The sequence below is a fragment of the Tenrec ecaudatus genome, chromosome 9 (genome assembly GCF_050624435.1).
Source record: "Tenrec ecaudatus isolate mTenEca1 chromosome 9, mTenEca1.hap1, whole genome shotgun sequence".
Taxonomy (NCBI): Eukaryota; Metazoa; Chordata; class Mammalia; order Afrosoricida; family Tenrecidae; genus Tenrec; species Tenrec ecaudatus.
Genome location: NC_134538.1, coordinates 100404676 through 100430404, shown reverse-complemented (window position 1 = coordinate 100430404; position 25729 = coordinate 100404676). Strand labels below are relative to the sequence as shown.

The 25729-nt window shown below is 37.4% G+C and overlaps 1 protein-coding gene across 2 annotated transcripts in view; it reads left to right on the top strand.

Annotated features, from left to right (window-relative positions):
• The window catches only part of GLCCI1 (glucocorticoid induced 1), a 107801-nt gene that overhangs the window by 43321 nt on the left and 38751 nt on the right, over nucleotides 1-25729 (top strand). For both annotated transcript variants that reach the window (XM_075558362.1, XM_075558363.1), the window contains exon 3: nucleotides 10258-10344. In XM_075558362.1, coding sequence (XP_075414477.1) covers nucleotides 10258-10344 — 87 coding nt within the window. The remainder of the gene's footprint in view (nucleotides 1-10257; nucleotides 10345-25729) is intronic.

Genomic DNA, 25729 nt, shown 5'->3' with positions numbered 1-25729 from the left:
CTACATAATCTTACATGTTTACATTTGATAATTTTAGAAGCATTTTGTCAAATGCCTCTTGCAATGTTTTAGATTGTAATTAGATACTAACATGTACAGTTCTGAACTTTATCATATTGAGACTGATCCAAGAAAGGTATATAGTGTTAATTATACAAAAAGTTTTTATTTTGCTCTTCAGGTATATTTTAAATTTTTCTTCATTTAGGATTGACATTTTTAAATCAAATTTACACTTAAAAGTATTTATCTTTCAGGGCAATCCCTGATGATATAGAAGTAAAATTGCTTGGCTACCACCTGAAAAAGGTGGCAGTTCGAACCCACCGGCTACATTCTAAGGCCAATATACCTAAGTTTCCTCACTGGACATTATATACTGACTTGCACTATGATGCCCATGTCTTTTGCTTACATCAAACACACATGCTTATTGCACTCACTGTTCTTCCTGCTCTAATCGGGAGTGCATCTTTACATGTGGAATCATTGTAAATTAGCAATTGTGATGTGCTGCTGTCCTCCCAGTGTAACATCACTTAACCCACTTCTTCCCTGTATCTCTTGACTCCTTTTTTTCTTTCCTTTTGAATTTTGTCTTTACATAATAATACTGCCCTTTTGATCTCAAATAGTTGATTGTTCTAAGGTGTGAGCACTCTGTGGGGTAAAGAGGAGGCTTTTTACTCCTGTGAGAGTTACAGTTTTCGAAAACCACAGGGTCAGTTCTGCCCTGCCCTATAGGGTTGCTGTGAGTCGATGGTAGTGAATTTGGTTTGGAGTTTATTGTTTGTCTGAAAATTGAGCTATGGGGTTGGGTTCATTTCAATAGACTTGGTTCCACAGGTTTCTATCTAACGAGTAAACCTGGTCTCTTAGGATTTTGATTTTTGTTCCACATTTTCCCATTTTGTCCAGGCCCTTCTAATGAGAACCTTTTCAGAACAGTTGATATTGATAGCAGGGTACTATCAGGTTGTTTTGGTCTCAGGACCTTGGAGACTAATGTTTATGGGATCACTTGGACTAATGGTTTCCATGTGTTGTTGATTTTCAGCACTCTTCTTCTCTGGCCGGGGAGAAGCGAGTAGATGCACCTTAGAAGGCCACTTAGAAAATTTTATGATCCCATTGGCTACTCACCAAAATAGAATGTAGACTATATTCTTGTGGACTCTGTTTTTTTTTTAATTGACCTTATCCCCAAGTCTATGATTCTGAGTTTCAGGTCCTGTGATTCATTCCATTGAGGTGTTTTATTTTGTCTAAAACATTTCAATAATTTTGCCTCCTTCACCATATTTTTGTAGCAAAGGTAAAATACCTATCTGTGTTCAAATACCCTCTGTCAAACCTATAACATATATTTTGGATTCCATTTTTCCACAGGTGTTTTGAAGCCCCCTTGTATAAATGTATATTCTTGTTTGTAATATTTCTTGGTAATCTACTTTTGTCAAAATCAATAAATAAGGATTCCATCATTTATATTTAAGATACTATGAAATTTGAGCTTAGGTATTATTTTTAGTGTGTGGGAACTTCATTATTTTGATTTATAATTTCAAAGTGGTTGAAATGTCTTTTCTTGGTTAAAATTAAATTGACATATGTTTGTATTTAAGTATATTGTTGTCCTTAGAAGATTTTTTTTCAAGTTTTATTTGAGGCTTAATATATAACCCATTCAGGGTTAGATCAGATAGTTAAACACTTGACTACTAGTAAAATATTGTTGCTTTTAAGCCAATCAGAAGTATCTTGGAATACAGGCCTGGCAATCTTTTTCAGAACAGTCACAGCAGTGGACTCCCCATCCCACGGAGCAAGTAAAAGCTGAGTGCCTTTGGGTAGGAGGCTGGCTTGTGAAATGGGGTGCCTCTAGGCATGTCCTCTGGAGAGCTAGGTTTGCTGACCACAGAACCATTAACTCTATGGAATGTGTCTGCTCCTTGCACACGGGATTACAGTGAATCAGAATCCGCTTATAACAATGACATATAATACATACTTTGTTAATACTTCCTGGCTGTTTGAAAATAAGGTAGAAACGTTGCCTTTAGATATTCATCAATCCATCTTTTATACAGTTTCTCTGAGCGTCATTTATTTTTGCTTACTCTGGCACGGACTGGTAGTTTTGTGTTAAAATTTTGTTGGTATCTGTTTCCTTCTTTCATTGCCTTATATAGCTTGGTAATGATATTGATGTTTGTATTTGGAGTTTAAATTCTGAGTACCAGGTTTGTAGAAGGGTATGGTTTGTAGTGAGAATTCTAAATCTATTTTGAGTCTCCATATAGATACAGCCACCATTGAATTCTTTCTGACCATTGGCCAACAGTATGAAAATACTTTGCCCTGAGGCAGAGTGAGTTTGACTTTGCTGACCAGCCCCAACAAACTGCCATTGACTTGATTCTGTTCCATAGAGATTCTTTACAGGGTTTTGGAAAAAGAAATGACATGAGTACTAGCTACACAGAGGGCTGATACCAATGACATGCATCCACTCGCCAGCCATCTCTCCCAAAGGAGTGATTCTGTGATTATCTGGATTCAGTAAATCATTGCAGTAGCCCTACTGGAGGCACAGATAATACTCATAATTATGGAATTTATTAAGATAAAATTAGTCAGACAGGATAGCCTCTTTGGCCCTGCTGGCAGGCAGACCTTTCTCCGACCTTTGGCCTCTCAACCACACCTGTGACCCACTGGCCTCTGCCTAGCATGTGTAAGGTAGCAAAGCTCTTTTAGGGCTGCTAATAAATGCCTGAAGGGCACACCAGTCCACCTGAAGATGGTCTGCTCCGGTTCTGTGGCTCAGCAAACCTAGCTTTCCAACGGACATGCCTGGAGGCACCCCACTTGTGCTAGGAGCCAGCCTCCTACCTGCAGATTCTCAGCTTTTACTTGCTCTGTGGGCTGGGAGTGCACTGCCCACGCCTCCTGCTCTGACTCCTTGGTTCTGTTGCTGCAGCTCTCCTGATGTCAGCAATCTCCTGGATCAAGGCAGGGGTTGGGGTGGGGAGTCAGTAGGCATGGAGGGCAAAGCGGGTCCAAAGATGTCATTCCAACAATTAATTATATTCACCACATTGTGCTATCACCATCACGATTTATTTGTCAAAGTTTTTCATCACTCTGTACAAAACTTCAATACTCGTTCAGCAGTAATTCCTCTCTTTCCTTGGTAAGCACTAATAGCCCTTTGTCTCTCTGTAATTGCCTGTTCTAAATATTTCATCTCAATGGGATTATATAATAATTGTCCTTTTTGTCTTGACTTAGCTCACTTAATTTTTCAAGGTTCATTTCTCCCATGGATTTTATTTAATACTTGTTATTTGTTTTGTTCTGTAAATCCTGCTTTGTTGGAATTAATTATTTTTTGTGCCATCGTCCTTGGGTCTTCTGTGATAGATTCTATACTATTGAAAAACAGTATAGTCAGCTGTGGCTGTTCTTAAAATGTCTGATGGACAATTGAGGTGTGGGAGTAGCTATCACTCTTAAGAATCCTTTCCATTTGCCTGTCCAGTCTCCTTATTCATCTCTACATTGGTATCCGAAAGATTTCAGAACCTTCCATATATGACTTCTTGTTGTCTTAGAAGGAAGGGTTAGATCTTAAGTGTAACTTGGTGTTCTTCTGCCTCCTTTGATACAGATCATTCTCTTTGTATAATTTTAAATGAGTTTAAAAAATTAAAGTATGGCAACATTTCAAACATATCAAAAGTACATAAAATAGCATTATACTTTATTTTCAGTTATACTAGGTTTAATTCTAGGGAGTTTTCAGTTACTACCTCTTTGCCAAACCAACATTTTTTCCCTCGAATCTTAAGTTTTTATGTGTTTACACTTTTTAAGTTTTTATTTTAAACATCTGAAATAGGTACTTAGCGTTTGACTTTAGCTAATGTTGGATAATGTCAAATAACTCTGGATTAATAAACATATACTTTTCTTGATGTTGAAATTATAATTAAATTAATTAACTTTTTCCCTTCATTCTTGAAAAGAGTTGGAAGCACTTTAATCGGGTATCTCAAATAGTCGTTATACTAGTATGTGAAGGAAAATTACAGTTTTACCCTTTGTGTTCTAAAACTTATTTCTCGTCTAAAAATTATACTGGATACAGATCTCTGGGCTTCCGGTGCCCCGTGTTGAAGAGCTTGGAGATGTGGTTAGTTTGAGAAACAGCAGTCACTGGAGCATTGTGAGAAAAGGTTCTCATCAGATGGAAGCAAAACTGAAGATTTGGCTGTTGCCTCTTAGATTTCCTTCTCTGGCTCTAGCTCTTCAGAGACCTATGATAATTTTTATGGATCCAGTTTCTAGTACAACTATAGGGTAAATGCATATTAATTTCTTTACTGGGTCACCTTTACTATTTCTTTCAGTTGTCATCCAGTTAGTGGACAGATGATTATAGAATTCCAGCATAGTGGTTATGTGTTGGGCTGATATCTTCAAGGTCACCAGTTCAAAACCATCAGCCACTCTGGAAGTATGACAAGGCTTTTTCAATAAATAGCAATGCGTTTGGTTTGGCTTGTAATAGGTACTAGTGTAGTAAAAACTGTAAGAATTTCAACAACATAGAAAACTGTCTTTGTATGGTTTGTACTAATGCTTCCCACTAGCATGGTTACTCCTATTCTGTTCGTTCAATTATACAGAATAGTTAATAATACCTTAGGGGACATTCTGCATTTTCATAATATGTCCTAAAATACAATTAATTTTTTTTAGGTTTAATGCCCATAATAAATATACAGAGGTCTTTCTCAGTAAATAAAGTTTATTATTGCGTTAATCTGGGTTGACTAGAGAAAAAAATTTATAGACACTGTGTGTAAGAGAACTTTATATCAAAGAGCAATTGTACATTAAGAAAACATCCCAATACAGTCCAGTCCAGTTGAAGTCCATAAGCCCGATATAAGCCCATATGCCCAATACCAATCAATAAATGCCTCTTCAGATTCATGCAACATATACAATGATGCCGAGAACAGGAAGACCACAGGCCAGTGGGTGGCAAGTCTTGTAGATCCAGTGGTGGTGGAAGTATCTGAGCATTGGCACACTGGCAGGGGTCTCCACTTGGCTCCTTCAGCTCCAGGGCTCTAGCATAGCTCCTAGTGTCTTATCAACAGGAATGTCACATAGGGAGTGAGTGTGCCCTGCCGCCAGTGAGCTATTTATCTCCATTGTGCCTGCCTCCAAATGAGGTAATCAAACTATGACTTGATTGACAGGCCAGACTCCACCCCGTTCTCAAACTGACAGATTATGTAACTGCCATTATTATTATCTTAGAATTTTTGAAACAGTAATTAATAGGCCATGAAATATAATAGGCTGAGAATCAATACACCAGGTAACAAAGGTCAGAGTGCTAGGATAGGAAGATTATTCCAAATAGATGATACTTATTACATAATTCCACCTAGAACTAGATCGTGGCAATGGTCTCAGAAGAAATGACTGAACATGGTTAACTTTTATACTTACTGAACATTTTTGGTAAGAGGAGGAAAAACTCAGTAAGCTTTTTAGAAAGGTTTGAAAATAAGGAGAAGGCCCTTCACTAAATGCCTTTTATATGTATTTAAACCAAATGAACATGTTACCTTATTAAAATTATGTACTACGCAAATTGTTGAATTTCTGATAACGTTAGATAGAAATTTTGAAATTGATGAATAATATATTAATTTTTAAAAGTATAGTTATATACAATTAACTTTATATTAGACTTGTTAATGGATATTAGCCCATAAGATAAATGAGTAAATAATAATCAGGGTTATACCTCCTGTACAGAATTTTATTTTAATCATTTTTCCCATCTTCTAATTATGGTTTTCAAACATGAGTTTGAATCAGAATTATCTTGTTAAAACATATTGCTAGGCCTTACTTACAATAATGGAATTTAGAAAATCGAGGTTGAGCCCGAGAATTTATGTTTCTCACAAACTCCAATGTGTTGCTGTTTATCTGAAAAACACATCTTGAGATGGACCTAACCTGATGAGAGTAGAGCAACACATGTAATTGGGGCCTAATAAAAACTTTGTGCACGTAACTGTTATCACTGAATTCTAAAGCTTTTTTAAAAAAAACCCAACTTTACATGATTGTAAATGAAGTCCTAACAACTTCTATGTCCTTTTATTGCCTTTTCTAACATTCTGTGCTTATAATTGAAGCAGATGGTTCCCAGAAAGGCAGAGTGATAATTTGACAAGAAACATAATCTTTCCATCCTCCTTTGTATTGCTGCATGAACATAAGCGTTTCAAAATGATCTTGAGGTTTAAAAATGCTCTTTTATATTGAAAAAGTTTTTAGAGTGTTGTTAATCAAAAGAAAATAAGATATATGTAGTATGTACTTGTAAAGAACACTGATCTTAAAAATGTTTCTTAAAAACATTTTTATAAACTTAATATAATCCATAACTATCATTAATTCTTAAAAGTATTTGATTTTCGACAGATTTCATCTCATTGCTTGCCAGGGATATTAGAACTTTAATGCTAAGAATAACTTCTAAATCCTATAAGATAATTAATAGTCAGTAATCATATTTCCATAATAAATTATACTCTATAGGCCATGGATGAGCCATACAAAAATGGATTTGGGTTTTAGTATATATAAATATTTGAAAAAGTTGGACATACAAAATGAAAATTATTACCTTTATAATAGGGTTACTGTTAAACAATTATGGAGCAGTTTCTGTGGACATAGTTTTGAGGTTTAGAGATCATGATCCTTAATCACATGATTTTTTTTTTTTTTTGCAAAGCAAGTTTCCATTGGGATCTACTGCAAAAGAGAAATGGCAATGGTGCAAACTACAAATTCCCAGCAAGTCTATTTTGATTTATGGCCAACTCATAAGTCACTTGGTTTTTTGATGAGTAGTAATTAGTAATAATTTCCTTTGGTGGAAAGAAAATATGATGTTGAATGCATTTTTAACATAAAAACTTGAATAAAATTAGCTTGGAAGTATTGAATAATTTTAGACTAATTTGGGTATTAAAGGCATGTGTACCATATATACTTGAGTATAAGCTGACCTGAATATCAGCCAAGGTACCTAATTTTACCACAAAAACTGCATTAAAAATGTGCTGAAAAACTCAGCTTATATATGAGCATATACAATATTTAAGAACACAAACCTGTTGCTGTTCAGTAGATTTCAATTCATGGTTAACCCCTTGTGTTGTATAGTAGAAATACGCATTCTAGATTTTTCAATGGCTGTAATAATTTTGGAAATCGGTAGTGGATCTTTCTTACTAGGGCACCTCTGAGGAGATTCAAATACCAATCTTTCTTCAATTAGTAGCTGAATGCATACCATCTGCATTACCCGGGGACCTAGTTAGCAGTTGAGTATTTACCACTCATGTATTCTATGAAATACCCCAAAAACCCATTTCCATTGAGTCACTTCCAACCCACGATGTAGTTGTTGGTGTTGTTAGGTGCTAGGTGCCACTGCGTTGGCCCCAACTCAATAGTGACGTTAAATACAACAGAATGAAACATTGCCCGGTCCTGCCCATACTCGCAATTGTTGTTTGAGCCCGTTGTTTCAGCCACTGTGTCGGAGCTTTCGAGCTGTACTTCTTCCAAGACAATTTTGTTTGTTCTTTTGATAGTCCATGGTACTTTTATTAATTGATTCTTTGCCAGCTTTCATATGCATATGAGGCAATTGAAAATACTATGACTTGGTCCAGGCGCACCTTAGCCCTCAAAGTGACAACCTTGCTTTGCATCATGATACTCAGAGGTCTTGTACAGCAAATTTACCTAGTGCAGTACATCATTCCATCTCACTGCTACTTCCTTGAACATTAACTGTGGATCCAAGAGAAATCCTTGACAATTTCAATCTTTTCCCCAGTTATCATGATATTATCTATTGATTCAGTTGTGATGATTTGCATTAAATTTTAACCCATATTGAAGGCTGCAGTCCTTGGTTTGTGTCAGCAAGGGCTACAAGTTCTCATTTGCAGGTTGTTAATAAACCTTCCTCCAGTCCTGATGCCACATTCTTCTTCCTATAACCCAGCTCCTTTATTTTCCCTGCATACAGATTGCGTGAATATGGTGCGAGGAGAGGATGCAGCCCTGACACACACCTTTGTAAATTTTAAACCACCCCCTATTCCTTGCTTCTGTTCGCTCAAACTGCCTCTTGATCCATGTACAGGTTCTGTATGAGCACAAGGAAGTGTTCTGGAATTCTAATTTTTCTTAAGGTTCTCCATAGCTTGTTATGATCTACATAGTCGAATACCTTTGCATAGTCAATAAAGCACAAGTAAGCAGCTTTCTAGTGTTCTCTGCTTTCAGCAAAGGAGCAGCTGGCCTCAGGATAGCCCTTGTTCTTCGTCCTCTTTGAATCTAGCCAGTATTTCTGGTAACTCTCTGTCAACATACTGCTACAACTGTAGCTGAATGATCATTACCAAAATATTACTTGCATGTGGTATCGATAAGATTGTTCTATAATTGGCACAATCTGTTGGGTCATCTATCTTCGGAACGTGTACAAATGGAGAACTCTTCCAGTCAGTTGACCAGGTAGATGTCTTGGCATTGGTGAGTGAGTGCTCCCAGTGCTGTACAGCTTCTTGAAACTTTTCAGTTTGTATTCCATGAATTCCTGGGCTGTGTTTTCTAGCTAATTCTTTCAGCGCAGCTGGTACTTCTTCCTTCAGTGTCATTGGTTCTTGATCATATGCTGCTAGTTGAAATAGTTAAATATTGACTATTTCATTTTGTTACCACGATTCTGTTAGGTTCACTCACTAGCTCACCCCTGCCATTGAGTGAGTTTCAACTCAGGGTGACCCTGTGCAGCATAGCAGAACTGCCTCTGTGGGTTTCCAAGAGTGTTGAACACTTTCAGAGAGGTTGGGGGTTTTGAACTGCTGAACTTGCAGATGAACAGCCTAACATGTAGGGCCTAAATTCTTTGCAGACTCGTTTGTCTTATCTGGGACTAAACTTGGGAAATTTTAATTACTTAAAATCAGTTTATGAAGTACATTGGTAACCTCTTATCTTTGCACTTACCAGTTTGATAAAATGTTATTTTTGCTATTAATTATGACTACACAGCTTCACGTTAGTAATCAACTGTTTAGGTAGGATTGTTTCTATCTTTATTCAACTAGCTTTCTGATTATATTATTGTTTTCTTGAAGTAACATTACTTGTAAGCTGTGGCAACAGTTTAAAAATGCGCATACCATCTTTTATATAGTAGAGCCAGTAGCCTCTTCATAAAAGTTCATGTAATATTATACAGATTCACAAGTGCAGTTTCTGTATAAGGTAGCCCTTTCTGTATGTAATGAAAAAAATTAAGCTGCATATATCTATCTTAGTAATAATTTCCTTTCACTTGGCTTTAGTGTGTGTTTTTTAATTTGCTTTGTGCAAAGATTTTTCTCAAAATTAAGAAGAGTATTTTTATTTTACCTAATTTCTAAATGATCATACCATCTGTGGCTTTATTTGGTATTTGCTGTTTTATGTTCATTTGTGTATAATGTCTGTTAATGGCTAAATAACCTAAAATGAAATTTAAATTAAAAAATTCTAAGTAGCTAGATAATTATGAGTCAGTTTATTTAGCTCTTATTTATTGGTTTTGACCTCTTTTATAAAAATTTATATTTTTAAGTGGGTTTATATTTTTCATATAAATGTCTTATATTTTTAAAGAAAATAATGTGTTAATACATTGTTCACCAAATACAGCAAAAATATTAATTACAATCAGCCTCTTTATGTATTGAACATGTTAATCATTCTATAAATCTTACTGCTTCCGAGCTAGTTCTATTAATGATACCTGCTGTCTATGTCATTCAATAGAAATATTTTACATTTAGTGTGGTTATTCTCTTTAAAAGCAAAAAGCAATATGTCAGTCTCTCAATTCAATAAGTAATGTTGATAAAAAGATATCAAATGTTTTGAGAAAAGTGATTTGTAGACAGATTGAACATTGCTCATTCAGAATATGACAGTATTTCTCAAAATATTTCACTTGCTTCTAAAACGCTTAGCATTCTGAAGGTTTTGCTATAATTCCTGAAGTGGATGTGCTTAGATTTTGAGATATGTTTTCGTTGCTATGAGATTAATGAATATAGGGAAAATTTATTCTTATTTTTATATATTTTTAAGACACCTAGCTGTTGGGCAGAAGAGGGAGCAGAAAAGAGGTCACATCAGCGGTCTGCATCATGGGGAAGTGCTGATCAACTTAAAGAGGTAAGTTACTTTGATTTTCAGTCTAGAACTGTTTGGTTCTAGAAAATTTCTAAATCAGAGAACATATGGTAGAGAAACCATAACTCTTTCAGAAGTTCAGTTTAATCTTATCTCTTCGTAGTTGGTGAAGAAGTCTTGAGTTTTTTGCCCTTTGTGTTCTGAACCCTCCCCTTTTCAGTCTGTCCATAATGAACTTTGCTTTTGTGTATGACCCCGTCTCTTTTTTTCAGTAAAAGCTTATGTTCCACTTCAGCTTTCTAGTGTTTAAAGAAGAACAATACTACACATCATAGAATTATATCGTGATTCAGTTGTGTGTTGTGCTTTTATGCCTTATTTATGATATTCAGCAGCATATTGTTTCCCTTTGAACCCAGTAGTAACATTGAAACAGGTGTCTTTTAGGAACAGTTTTATGACCCATTTCACTGTTGATTTTGGATACCCTACAGCATGATACTAATTTGGATTGTATTTTCTGCCATTTTTATCTTTTATTCTTCTAATTCTTCTCCATTTAATTTTATGAAAGGTCACCTAGTTGATATTTTCTATAACAATTCCAAGTGTTATAAGGAACTTTGCATTCTACAAGAGAATCAGTTAAATTGCTTGAGCCTAAATTGTCAAAATAGTTGCTTTATATTAAACTCGATGTTATACTCCATGGCAAGAGGTCCTCAAACTTGTTAAAGGGGCCAGTTCACTATCCCTCAAACCTGTTGGAGGGCCAGACTATAGTTTAAAAAAAAACTATGTACAAATTCCTATGCACACTGCACATATCTTATTTTGAAGTAAAATATAAAACGGGGTAAAAACACCCAGTGGACCAGGTAAATGTCCTCGGCGGGCCGCAGTTTGAGGACCTCTGCTCCACAGTTTTGATCCATTGTTTAACGGATCAGTATCGAGTAAGTTTGCTCTAAATTTTTGAAGGCCTATCAATAAGTAGGTTTTTCTCCAGGGTAATTGTTAACATTTCTCTCAAATGGTTTTCTTTTACCATATGTTTGTGATATTTTAATATCATTTCAAATGCTATAGATTATTAATTCTCATATGTTGTGGTGCCTGAACTAAACAGATATCATTTATTAGCATTATTTTGCATATTTAGAAGCTTTTTGTTAATGATAAAGAGAAATCCTCCAGATCTTACTTTTACCCTGCACACAATGCACATGTATAGTCATTTCCTCCCTGGCAGCAGCAAAATAGAAAGGAAACTAAGTCTACCTATCTAGTCAAAAATAGCTAACATATTATAGCTGTGTATATAATATGAATAATGAAAGAGTGCACTTGCAGTTATCTGAGGTAGGTAGAATCTCAGAAGTTTCAGCATTTAGTAGAGTTGAACTTTGGACCGCAGCATATAATATGAATTATTTAATGAAGAATGACTGACAAGACTGAGTGAGAAGGTTTTATTGCTCCTTGCCAGAAAGCAGTCATACATTGCAGATAAAAAAACTGTCAAATCAACCATTTCAGTGTGCTAGAAATTAAAATCAACAAAATTAACATTGAGAAATTTCATTCAGAAAAACTACTGAATTTAAGAATAACATATATCGCTGTGCTCTAATCTGGACTACAGCTCTTCCCCCTTCCATTGTATATAACTTTTTTGTCATTGTAGTTCATCCAGGAAAGTGAGACAGTCTTCAAATCCAGCAACTTTGCTGCCCTTGCTAAGGAGAGAGCTCATTTGATTTGGAGAATTGTAGGTTAAAGTGACAAGCTTGGTACCAGGTGAACAGAAGGGTCAGTAACTTTTCTGGTCTGAAGTGTTGGTGTTATTTGTAGCAATGAATAGATTGGTAGATCCGTTGGGATTTAACAACGTTCTAGGAGGAAACACAACTATGGACTTAATTATAAGTTTGATACATGTCATGTGTTGAGTAGAGGTTGTACACCTGCACAGCAGAAGGTAAAGTGGACCTAAATACTCATCCACCCCATGTCTGCCAGTGTGTTGTACTGTAGTGGTTTGTGTGTTGCTGCAATGTTGGAAGCTATGTCGCGGGTATTTCAAATAACAGCACAGTTACCTGAAGTAAACAGATTTCAGCAGAGCTATAAAGAAGGACTAGCCTGTCCACTTCAGAGGAATTAGCCACTCTTTGGATGGCATGGAAATATTGTCAGTTACTGAAAACCTAATGAACATGAGCAGAAATCAGTCAGAGATTGTGCCAGAAGATGAGCCAAGTTCAGAACACGCTCCAAGTACGACTGAGAGAAGAGCTGCCTTGTCAAAGCGACACAGATGGAGTAAGGCCTGCAGTGAAAAGCCTTCGAGGCCTTCATTTGCTGATGGGGCATGACTCAAACTGAGAAGAAGCCACTGCAACCTTCAGTTAATAGTCAGAACTTGGAAGGTATACCGTGTGAATTTAAGAAAATTCGAATCCATCTGAAATGAAATGTAATGTGTAAAGATGGACAGTGTAGGCATTAGTGAGCAGTAATAGACTGATATTAGCCATTTTGAGTCATGAAATTATTCATGATTTACTGTGTTGGGAATGGCATGATCCAGCGGAATGGGAGATTATATTGACTTTCAAAAGCAACGTTTCAAGAGATTTTTCTTGAAGTACAATGTTGTATGTGACTTGACAATTGTCTCTCTGAATATAAGGAAACCAATGCAGTACAACTATTATTCAAATTTATTCACCAAACACAAGCTAGTGATGCAGAAACTGAAGAAATTCAACCAATATCTTCAGTCTGGAATTGAAAAAACATGAAATCAAGATGCATTGATAATTATTGGTCATTGGATTGTAAAAGTTGGAACAGTATTTGGAAAATACAGTCTTGGCTGTGATCGAAATGAAGCTGGAGATCAGATGATAGAATTTTGTAAGACCAACAATTTGTTTATAGTAAATGCCTTTTTCAACAACGCAGAAGGTGATTATATACATGGACTTCTCCGGATGAAATACACAGAAATCAAATTGACTACTTCTGTGGGAAGAGAATATCAACAGCTAATATGAGGCCAGGGGCAAACAGGAACAGACTATCAATGGCTCATGTGTAAGTTCAGGTTGAAGTTGAATAAAATTAAAACAAGTTCACAAGAGCCAAAATATGACCTTGAGTAGACAAACAAAGCAGTGACCATCTATGTACAAGAAGGAACTTTATATCAAGACATAGTTTCATATGCAGAAGGCATTCCAGCCCAGTCTAACTAAAGTCCCTGAGTCCCATGCTAACTGGCACTCTGACCACAGAAAGGTGAAGCGGAAGCAGGGAAATCAGCAGAAAGTGGGTACAGAGTTGTGTGGATACAAGGTCGGTGGAAAAATGGCAGAGTACCAACAGCTCTCGGGAAAAAGAGGAAGGACCTCACTGAGATAGATAGATACAGTGACTTTAATAATGGCCTCAAACATAGCATAATTGTGAGGATTGCACAGGACTGAGCACTGTTTTGCTCTGTTATACAAGATCCAAGTCATAGTATTTTCATTTCCCTCATATGTATGTGAAAGTTGGACGCTGAATGAGGAAGACTAGAGAAGAATTCATGTGTTTAAATTATGGTTCTAGCAAAGGCTGTTGAAAGATTGCCCAAAAGAACAAGCAGACTTGTCTTGGATGAAGTATAGCCAGAATGCTGTTTAGAAGCGAGGTTGGTGAGACGCTGTCATGTGCTTTGGACATGCTATAATGAGAAACCAGTCCCTGGAGGTAGACACCATGACTGTTAGTAGAGGGGCAATAAAAAAGAGGGTGACCCTTCAGAAGACCCTTGTACCTTGGATTGGTACGGTGGGTGCAACGAGGGCCTCAACAATAGGAACAACTGTGAGGATGGCACAGAGCTGTTTTGTGTGTTACACAGGGGTCGCCATGAATCTGTACCAATCCTGTGATGCCTACCAACAGCAGCGACACATCCCTGGCCACTGAAGCCTAAGAATAATTGCAGAAGGAGATTTTAGAGGACTTGTGGGAAAGAAAATCTGGCATATACTTGTAAAAGTCCTTGATTTTGAAGATGATCTTCATTCTAACCAGCTATTCATCATCAGCGAGTGGATTCTTTACTGGCCAGGGATGGTTGAATAAAACCTCTGATAAAAATTTGGCTGAATGCTGAGTTATGGAGACACAGTCAACCCCTTAGGGGAAACCAAGCATAAAAAGACAAATGAAAATAATAATTGAGAGTAGGTATCGGTTAGCCAAAACAGTGTGTGATAAAAAGACTTTATAGGTTTTAATATTATGTTATTAAGAAAACAAATGATCAAGACAGCAATAATACCTAGGGGGAATAAGAATCTGAAATGGTTGCAATATTTTTCTAACATGCCAATATTCAACAACAAAAGTTGAGGTGTGAAAAGAAATAAGGCATTACCCATTCTTAAAATATGTTAAAAGACAACCAATAGAAACTATTTAGTAATTTTCATATGTTGGATTCAACAGACCAAGACTTCAAAGCAGCGATTATATATACAACTAACGAACTAAAAGAAACCATTTTAAAGAATTAAAGGCAAGTAGAGCAAGAGAGACTCAATAAATAAATTCCTCAAAAGACAGTAATTACAAAAAATAACCTAATACAACTTGTACAGTTAAAAAGCACAGTACTATATGAAAAATATACTATATTGCCGATTTAAAGTGGCAAAAGGATCAGTGAACTTGAAATTAGGCCAATAGGCCTCATAAAATCTGAGAATCAGAAAAAACGTTAATGCAAAATGAAAAGACCGATTAGAGAACATAAATTGCCTACACATACATATAATGAGAGAAAAATTAAGAGATGAGCAGAAGAAGCAATGTTTAATTTCAAGAAATAATGTCAGAAGATTATGCAAATAGGCCAAAAGTGAAGGGAAAAATCTCGTAGGCAGACAAAGGAAAAAGACTTAAGGCACATTGAGAACCAGTAGCAATAATGTCTTTAACTGCTGGTTCACCTTTCATCAGAAACAGTGGTAGCCATCAACAGAGTTCTCAAACAAAATGTCAACCAACAGAACTGTATCTAAAAACGTGATTTTCTGAAAGTGAATGTGAAATAAGATATTCCCAGATAAAGATAAGAGTTTCAATCTTCAGGCCGAAAAGAAGATACTAAAGGAGCAGCGGAACAGGAACCACAAAACAGATAAAACACAAATTGAGAACAATTGACAAAATCACATATAAATTCAACTGTATCAGTGATCGCATTAAATATTAATGGAGTAAATATACTCAGCTGAAAGGCAGAGATTGTCAGACTGCATGTAAAAGTATCACTCAATTATATGAGGGGGCACCCCCCCCAAAAAAAGGAATTTTATTTTTCAAAGTACTCTCCATTATACTTAATACATTTTTCAAATCTGCAATTTCATTCGTGGAAACATTTTTCAAAGTTTATCTGTTTGGATGGCTGACAGCACCTCTCTCGTTTTTTACTTCACCTCTTCTACATCATCAAATCTGTCCTTTCAAGTCCCCTCTTCATTTGAGGAAGCAAAAAGAAGTCACACGGAGCGAGGTCAGGTGAGTAAGGTGCATGGGGCAAGAGAGGCATGGTGCCTTTTGCCCCAAACTGGCTCACTGAAATGGCTCTGTGAGCAGGTGCATTGTTGTGGTGGCAAAACTAGTCCCCTGTCTGTTGCAAATCAGCCTTTTTTTGGTTGCACACTGTTACACTATGTTTTCATAGCCTCTAAATAGAAAGCTTGACTAACAGTCTGACCTTCTAGTACAAACTTGAAATGCAGAACAAGTCAACATTTTTGTCCTTTCAGGAAGTTGATGGATGTCCAGAACGAGGTTTGTCATCAATCGACATTTCACCCTTTTTGAAATCAGAAAACCACTCATACACTTGAGTTTTGCCATTCTTCTGTCCTTGTAAGCTGTGTTGACATCACAACAGTTTCTGCAGCCTTTTTCCTGAGCAGGAAACAAAATTTCACAGCCGCACACCACTGTTTTATATCTTCCATCACAGAAGTCAAAGTTTGAGTGAAACTGCTTTTAGGAAAGAATTAACCGTGAGCAGAGAACCTTCCAAGGTGATGCCACTGGGTGCAATAACTCAGAGCTAGCCTGGTGGGAAAAATATAGACTAAGAAAGATCTGCCTAGCTGAGCTTTTTTTCCATTTGGATACCCCCTTGTATGCTGTCCATAAGAGATGCACCTTAAATGACACATATAGGTTGAAAGTAATATAGATAAAAAAAAATAAAAACAGTAGTTATAATAAAGCTGTAGTAGCTGTATTAATATTAGTCAAAGTAGATTGTACTAAAGACAAACAGGGAAATTTCATAATGATACTAAGTTTAGTTTATCAGGAAGATAAAACAATTAGAAGTGGTTATGAATTTTAAAAGAGCCTCAAAATGCATGGAACAACAAAAAAGGACAAACTGCCAGTTCAACAGTCGTTGGAAATTTGAGTATTCTACCCTCAATACCTCATAGCAAAACTAACTAGATCACAAATAAGCAAGGAGATAGGTTTTAGCAACATTATTATTCCACTTAGCCTAACATATATAGGAAACTCACTTTAGTGACTTTTGTCATTGTTGTTAATGTCATCAAGCTTGTTCTGCCACTTAGTGATCCTGTACATGACACAAGAAAGCACTGTATAGTCCTGTGCCATCCTCACAATTACTATATTTAATTTCATTGTTGCAGCTGTTGTGGCCACAGAATACATATGCATTTCAAGCACCTATGAGCCATTATTTATGTTAGACTATACTGAGCTTAAGAAAATGGCATGGGGACCACGTTTAACCTTCTCTGGCTACACAACCCCCTCTCTCTGGCTACACAACCCCCTCTCTGGCCAAGAAAGATTCTTCTGAAGCAGAAGTCAAGACATGTCTTTACCCTCCAACCTTGTATACTCTCTTCTGTCACCAGCCATTTGTCTTATGACACACTGTCTTTGATGATCTCTTGCAATGTCCATATAGAACTTACAGACAGTACTCACAATTATGGAGGTTTATCAGTTAACATTAGCAGGGGAGAAAGCATTAAGGATACAGTGCTTTATCTGAAGCAGTGCCTCTTCCCAGCCATGCGAGGATACATATGTGTCTCTCTGGGCCTCAGCCTCTCAGCCCTGAGATCTTGCAACCTAAGCGTTCTGCACTCCAGCAAATATTACAGAGTTAATTTAGCATTGATAAATATCCAAAGGGCATATCATTTTTCAAGCCAGTCTTCTTGCTGGATACACTCCGTTTTACTTGTTTTGTGAATTTGGAAGCCCACTGTTCTGTATCATGGTCTCAGCATTGCAGCTTCTGCTGCCTCTGCCATTGCCTGTGGTTCTACTTGGTTGAAGGCTTCTTGTTCCTGCTTCTGAAATGACTCATGTTGTACTTGGAGAACTAGCAAAACTGACCAATCCCCCTTATTAGAGTTTTACACACCCTGTTTGTTATGGCCCCATTCAATCATGTGGTGAGAATTACGAGGCTATAACTAGTAGAGCCACTCCAGGCTCAGCCCAAGGGGATGTAATCCTGTCGTGTCACTACATTTCTGCCATTTATTTGTGGAATCACCACACATGAGTAAGTATGCATGCTCAGTATTATATATAGTACTCTAGAATTTGAAAATAAAAAGACAATAGAGTGTAATTGCATATTAGAAAAAATAGCTAAGGCTTTTAAGAGATAATTGCAAAAAGACCTTATGTTGACACCTAATGTCTTTTCAAAATATAGAGTTCTCTTAACTATGATGGAAAATTAGAATAGTTGCAATATATTTTTTATCACTTTAGGTATATGGGGTTATAAGCCCTTATAAATCATCAAATTCTGTCTGGTCTTTTCCAGTAAAAGTTTTCATCTTTTTTCATGTTTATAGCCACACCCCTTTTCTTAGCAGGGGCCTGTTGCAGCAGGATGACTTGTCATAGTTCTAGAGATGGTGGAAGCTCCTTTTCATTTTTATGCATACCTCCATGGGAGCTCTTTGACAATTGTGTAGTTGGAGCTTGGATGAGTAGGAGAAATGAAAGAGCAGCAATTCCTACATAACAGGTAGTCTTATAAGAAAGAGACCTTTATATTCTCTGGGCTTGACAAATTTTTAATGCTTTGGTTATAGAATATTTTTATGAGTTTGAGAGTTCATTGTTCTATGTTTCTCTTACTCAAAATTATGTCTGCCTGGGTCTATGAATCCTATATTCTCTCCTTAACTTCTAGGGTTCTAGAAATAACCTTTAGCATTCCAGCAGTTGAGCTTTATTCATCTTTCTAGGCTGCCTTCTTAAGACAGTCCTCCGTGATAGCTTTCATGTTCAAGTTTCCCAAATTATTGATAGGAAAATCTTACATATTGTAGTTTGGTTCATCACTGGAAGACTAGGCTGACTCCAATGTAACAACAAAACTGTCATCTTCGCTGACCCTTCTCATTATTCACCGTGGAGTCAGATGCCAGTATTCCATGCTCCTTAACTTCAAGGAAGAGATAACCAATCTTTCCAGATTGTTCCTTTAAAACTCTTTCTTGATTTAAGATAAAGGAAGATGTGTACCTTTTCAAGTCTTAGATTTGATTTTATCCTATTTTAAACATACTAAGTTAGACTGTTAATGTTATTTGGACACTGACAGCAGACATGGGACTCCTGGTTGAGAGATAAAAGTCTGTATTATTCACAGCAAGTCTCAAGGGATTCCTATTTGTATCAGTTCTCTTTGACCCCAACACTCCCAAGAGTCATGTGCAAAGCCCAGATGAACACCTGCACTGATAGTAGATCAAGTGACTGGAGAGAAACACTGAGCTTGGAAAATATAGTGCTCTACAGTAAGTGGTAAGAAAGCCTGATCTTTGCCTCATAGGGAGACATAACCTTATCCTCAAGTTTGCTTGCACCTGAAAAATGGCCAAATTAAAGAGAATGTCCAACGCCTTGCACTCTTGCCTCACCCAGCAAGATGTTAAGGAGCAGGAGAGATCCATAGGCCAATGTCGCACAACACACTCTACTTCTTCCCTCACCAGCCATAGCCTGTTCCTAGTCCTCCCACAATCTTTATTTATACAGGAGATGAAAGGGGTTTAAGAGTCATGTAATGATTATCTTCCACTTACTTTTAAAGTGTTCCATGTTAACATTTTTAAATTTAGCATCTGTTACCTTTTTGCCTTATCAAGTGGTCTATTTAACATTACATTATGCAGATAGTAAATGAATTCCATTCCTAGTCTAAGCCAACTGTGTACACAAAGCCTAACAGTTATAATTGATATCTAGTATCAGCCAAATCTTTATCTTAACATGTAGTTTACCTTTCTGTGCATAAAAAAAAAATCAAAGACTCTTAATACAACAATAAGTTTTCATGGGCATTGCAAAGTAGCACCTATTTGTTATGGACCATTGTATGTACCTCAGATTTTTAATATAATACCTTTTACCAGGGGATTGATTAGTAACTCTGGGTTTGCTCTGCTCCCACAGCACTTTATACTTTTCAGCTAGGTTCTATAATTAATTGGCCGCTCAAAATTGACAGACAGTGCTTATGATTATGGGATTCTTGATGGACGTTAATAGGTTACAATTCAGGTGGAGATGCTCAGGATACAGTTGTTCTGTCAGGACATGTTATAAGGTTCTTTTAGGGTTGCTAATAAATGCCCAAAGGGCATGCTACTCCATCATAAGGCTCAACCAAAAGGCCATTAGCTTCAGCTGCTGGGTCTGAGCCCAATTCCCCAAATTAAGTGCCCAGAAGCACCCCCATGCCCTACAAGCTAGCTTCCTGCCCAAGGGCACTCTGCTTCACCTGCTCTGTGGGCTGGGAAGTCCATGGCTCTGTCTCCTGTTCTGCTGCTGCTCCTCTCTTTGGCTCCTTTGTCAGTGCTGTCGCCTGCATCACAGAGGTTCACTGTGAAGAAGTCTCCAGGCCCAGAGGACAGGGCCCGTGCCTGGCTCTTCTCTCCTACTGGAAATGGATTCCCCCTTCCTGTTTCTGATGGTTCATTTGCTACCCAGCAGCATGCTAGTAACAGGCATTCTCAAATGAATCCTATCAGTGTCTACGTCCACATACACTTACCCAGATCCATCAGGAAAAGGTCATTTGGTGGGAGTTCAAGAGATTGTGGCTAGAAGAACCACATTCATGCACTGTACTTCAGGGTTGTATGACAAGTTAAAGGTTCATAAACCTGAGGATTTGTCTATGTAAGTTAACTGAAAACCGAAAATAGTAGCCATTTTATGAATAATTGTAATATACCATAATCATTTTTAACGTATAAAATTTTTGAGGAAATGTGGAACAATAAAGTGGGAATACGTACAAAGCAACTCCCTTTAATTTAAGCCAGATGGATAAGAATCAATAATTTTGGGGTGGCAGGTAGCCCAGAAGTGTATTGTTAAACTAGTGTATTAAAACCAATCCATTGCCATTGAGGTAATTCCAACTCTCAGTGAACCCTCGAGGACAGAGTGGAACTGCCCCATAGAGCTTCTCAGTTTTTAAATCTTTACAGAAACAGACTGTTACATCTTTTTCCAGCAGAGTGGGTGTTAGTTTGAACCAGCAGCCGAGAGAGCTCAACCACTGTGCCACCAGGGATGTATTTACTAAGTGAAGGGAATTCGTGGAAAATATCTAAGCTAGTTGACACTTAAAATGTGATCACCTTTCTCCCATTTACCTTGCTTAGAATTTCTATTATATTGGTTTCTTCTTGCACTTACCATAAAGCCAGTCTCTGATGACCTCCTGCCAGGTTATCACCTCTGCTTCCCCTCTCCTTTGTCTTCCCTGCTAGCTTTCTATCAAATTTCCTTTCATGTGAAGCCCTTTTTAATCTTAGCTTTGTTTACGCAGTTTCTTCTTTGCCTGAAATGTTCTTCCTATTTCTCACAACATTTAATTGCTAAGGATCCTCTGACACGCATTATCTTAGACTAGGTTACATTACTCCAAGTTGTAGTGTGTGGTACTATGTTAGTGTACTTATCACAGTTCACAGGAGCCCTGACAGCATACTGGTTATGAGTGGGGCTGCTAGCTACTCGGCAGGAGAAAGACAGGGTTCTATTCCCATAAAGAGTAATCGAGTCTCAGTAACTCACCGGGGCAGTTCTGTACCCTGACTATAGGGTTCTTATGAGTTGACGTCAACTCAATGGCAGTGAGTTTGGTTGAGTTTACCACAGTTCAAAGTACTTACGGGGTTGTTTCCACGTCTGCATTCCCCACTAGAAAGCTCTTACCAGGCAAAGAGTTCGATTGTTTTGTTTGCCATTACTGGCACCAACACAGTGCCTGGCACAGAGAATGGACTCAGTAGATAGTTGTAGAATGCATTAAGGGAAGGAAGGCAATATAAATGCAGATTACATTATAGAAGATGAAAAAGCAAGGGATTCACACTATGGATGTCAGAATTGGCCGCAGTAGAGGGAATAGTGTCGAAAGTTGAGAGAGATGCTAGAAGAGTCACTTGGAAGCATAGATAGGAGTAAGAGTAGCATTGAGGACGGAAACGGAATCAGTGTAAATAGTGCTGTGCATGGACTCATTGGGAAAATCGGAGGGAAAGAAGATACAGTAAGAGGGAAAGAAAAAGTATCAAGAATCCAAGGTACATTAACCACTGAAAAAACCTACTGCCATTGAGTCAGTTAGACTCCTAACAACGTGAAGGGACAGAGTAGAACTGCCTGGTAGGGTTCCCAGTGCTACAAATCCTATGAAAGCAGACTGTCACATCTTTCTTTTATGGTGGGTTCAAACTGCTCAAACACTTACACACTGTAGCAGTAGAGTTCCTTTATTAACTACCTCAAACTACAACCCTCACACTCACTGCCTTCAAGCCAATTCCAACTCAACAACCCAGTAGGACAGGATAGAACTGCCCCTGTGGGTTTCCAAGACTGTAACTCTTTAAGGAAGTGAAAAACTTTGTCTTTCTCCCATAGAGAGGCTGGTGGTTTCAAACTGCTTACTTTGTGTTAGCAGCCCAGTGTGTAGCCCAATGCCACCTGGGCTCCTAATACAGTATAATTTAAATGTACCTTAATCCACAGTAAAAATATATACATCTAATTTACTGACTACCTTATTATTGAACACTTTGCATTAGCGACAATAGTAAAATAGTATTTTGCATATTGACTGGCAGTAAGGAGGTATGAAGTAACTGAACATAGTGGTTAAGGCTTTATCAACTTCACTAGACCATGATTCTCAGTGGTTTGGTAGTTATGTAATGGTGTAATTTGCAGTCAGTTTTGTAATCTGGTGTGATCATCCTCCATTTTTTATATCACCTATTTTTGCATAGTGATTTGGTCTTTGGAACCTAATTAATAATTATGTTGATTAGTAAGGAAAGGATGTGCGTGTGTATACGTGTGCATATTTTACATAGGGTCTGCAACCTAATATACCTTATGTGTATGAAATTTTTACATAACACATTTATGTGTAATACTAAAACTGAAGGTTTGTAAACCAGTACTTAACGTTTAATACATAGGGTGAACTTGGATATTTTCTCTTCTATTCAATTTTAAAGAAAATCCTGGCTATGAACCGGGATATAGATTCCATGACCCAGTACAGGGTCCTACAACTGTCAAGTCAATTCTGACTCTTAGCAATCATATAAGTACAGAGTAGAACTGCATCCCAGAGTTTGCAGGCTATATATTTTTCCTGTAGTAGACTGCTTCATCTTTCTCCCAGGAGCGTCTGCTGGGTTTACTAACTTTGTCATTAGCAATTCCGTGTGCAACCACTATGCTACCAGCACTCCTCTGTACAGGTTATTAGACAGCATTTCAGAATTCATATTTTTAATGGTTCCAGATTTGTCATTTGTATTGTTATTTTCCCAGATTTATGTTTTTATTTAATTGTGTATTTATTCATTCAGAATATATGTTAGGGATCTATAGTGAACCTGAAATTTGAAGATAAGTATTCAAGATAAATGCATTAAACAAGCCTTTAACTAATGTATTAAGGAGGATGGTTAAGACAATTCCTGTATGTACAAAACAGAGAGAGTATAATAAATAGGATGAGAGACAACATGTAATAAGAATTCACAGTAATAGTGCCTCAGTCATATTAAGATTTGAACAGTCACCACAAGCAATGTCAGGACATTTTCTTTTTGTACTTGTTAGCTCCCCATATCCCCCATTTATCCCTGCCATGCCACTAGGCAATTATCAATCCAGTTACTGTCTTTACAGCTCTACCTAGCCTGGCTTTCATGCACAGAAAATCATACAAAACACAAACAGGAAGCAAACAAAGAAGAAAAACAACAACAATGACTAGACAAAGCATAAGAAAACCTCAACCAAAAAGAAAGCAGAAAATATTAAAACTGAAACAACTTTAAAAATAGGTCAAAAGGGAGATCAACAAATGATAAGTTGTAAAATTTTAACCTGCCTGCATCTGCTATAATCAACTTTACAATGTTGTCTGAGAGCAACGCTATTCACATCTCTTAACTATGGTCAGAGTATTTCCCTGGAGGCTTAATCCATGTGGGGACCCTGCAAATGGAAACCAAAATTCATTTGCTGGATCCCCACGTGAATTAAGTCCCTTTTTTCAGGGACTCTGGAAGTGCTGTATAAAAGTGGTATTTAACCACAGTAGCCAAACAACCTAAAACTGGTACAATGATAGTACATAGAGCAGTGAACCGAATAGAGAACCAGTGATGTCTGAGACCTACTGGAAAACATACACTTATGTGCATCAAAAGAGTAAAAAGAGAACCCACTGAGTTGGGAAAAGTTTTGGGAAATGACACAACATATAGGGACTAATCTTTAAAATTTGTAGAAAACTGCAATACCTCAATAAGAAGGAAAAATCACCTGTGTTAATGTGGGTATTTTGGAGAAACAAATTCACTGAAACTCATGGATAAGAGAGAGTTTTATATAAAGGTTAAGTGTGCATCAAGAAAACATCCCAACCCAGTGCTGCCCAAGCCCACAAGTTCAACATTAACCCATATGTCCAACACCAATCCACAATGTCCTCCTCCAGCTCACAAAACAGACGCAACGATGCCGACTGCAGGAGGAAAGCTGAGTCAGTGAATGTGTAAGCATCTCAGTGCTGGCAAGGGTCTCCACACGGCTGTTACAGCACCCAGGGATGCATCAGGGTAGGTCCATGTGGCTTCTCCTCCGGGATGTCTTGCAGGAAGTGAGCCTTGCCAGCTAAAGCAGGGAACTGGCTAAGGCAGCTGCACCCTGGTCTGATCATCAGAAAACAAGAGACCTGAGAACTAGAAAGGCGAGGCTCACTGAGCCATTTATCCCTCCGCCTTTCAATTAACCCCCATGTGTTTATCGGCCAGGTTGGAACAATAAACTACCTCACCACCTAAAACCCTCTTGAAAATATGAGCAAAGGACAGGAACTGGCAGTTCACTAAAAATTACCTTCAATTGGCTAACAAATATTAAAAATGTTCAAGATCAGTAGCTATCTGGGAGATGCAAATCAAGGCAGCGATGAGATCTCACACTGACAATTAAAACAGAAAACAACTGGGAATAGAAATTCCATTCAATCCAACAATATCTCTGTTGGATATACTACGTAAGTAAGAGACATAGCACTAATACATACTTACACTCCCATGTTCATTGCTGCACTCTTGACAATAGCAAGAAGCTGGAAACAATCCAAATGCCCATCAATAGAGGAGTAGCATTGGTGACCCAGGGAGCACTTCCTGGCATGGATGGACCTGGAGACCACTTTGCTCAGTGAAGTTATTAGTCACAAAAGGACAAATACTGCTTGAGAAGACTACTATAAATATAAAAACCAAGACAACGACTTGCATACCAGAAGAAACAGATTTTGGAGGTTACCAAGTGTAGGAGGCAGGGGTGAGAAGATGAAGCAATGGACTAGTTGACAGGTGTTGAATTGAGTTAAAGGAAGGGAGGAAAGAGGGAAAGCCCTAAGAAGGAAGAAGAAAAAACTAAGGAGGTGGGAAGAGTGGTTTGAACTTGAATGTAGAATTGATCTGAAATGTAAACTCCACTCAATTCCCAATGAAAAAATAAGTGGCACTGAGTTGCATATTAAAGGATGAGATTAATTTGGACCAGTGAGCAAATGAGTACATCTGAGGTAACAGTGTGAGCAGTGATTAGTAACTGATACATTACACTAAAGTACAGAGGTTTTAGAGTACTTTTTAATACTTGGTTTATGGATATTTCTTAACAATATACCTGTCGCTACAGGCACATATGACACATGAATGAAACTGCACATTTTCTGTGAATGATAACTTACTTTATTTAAAAACAATGT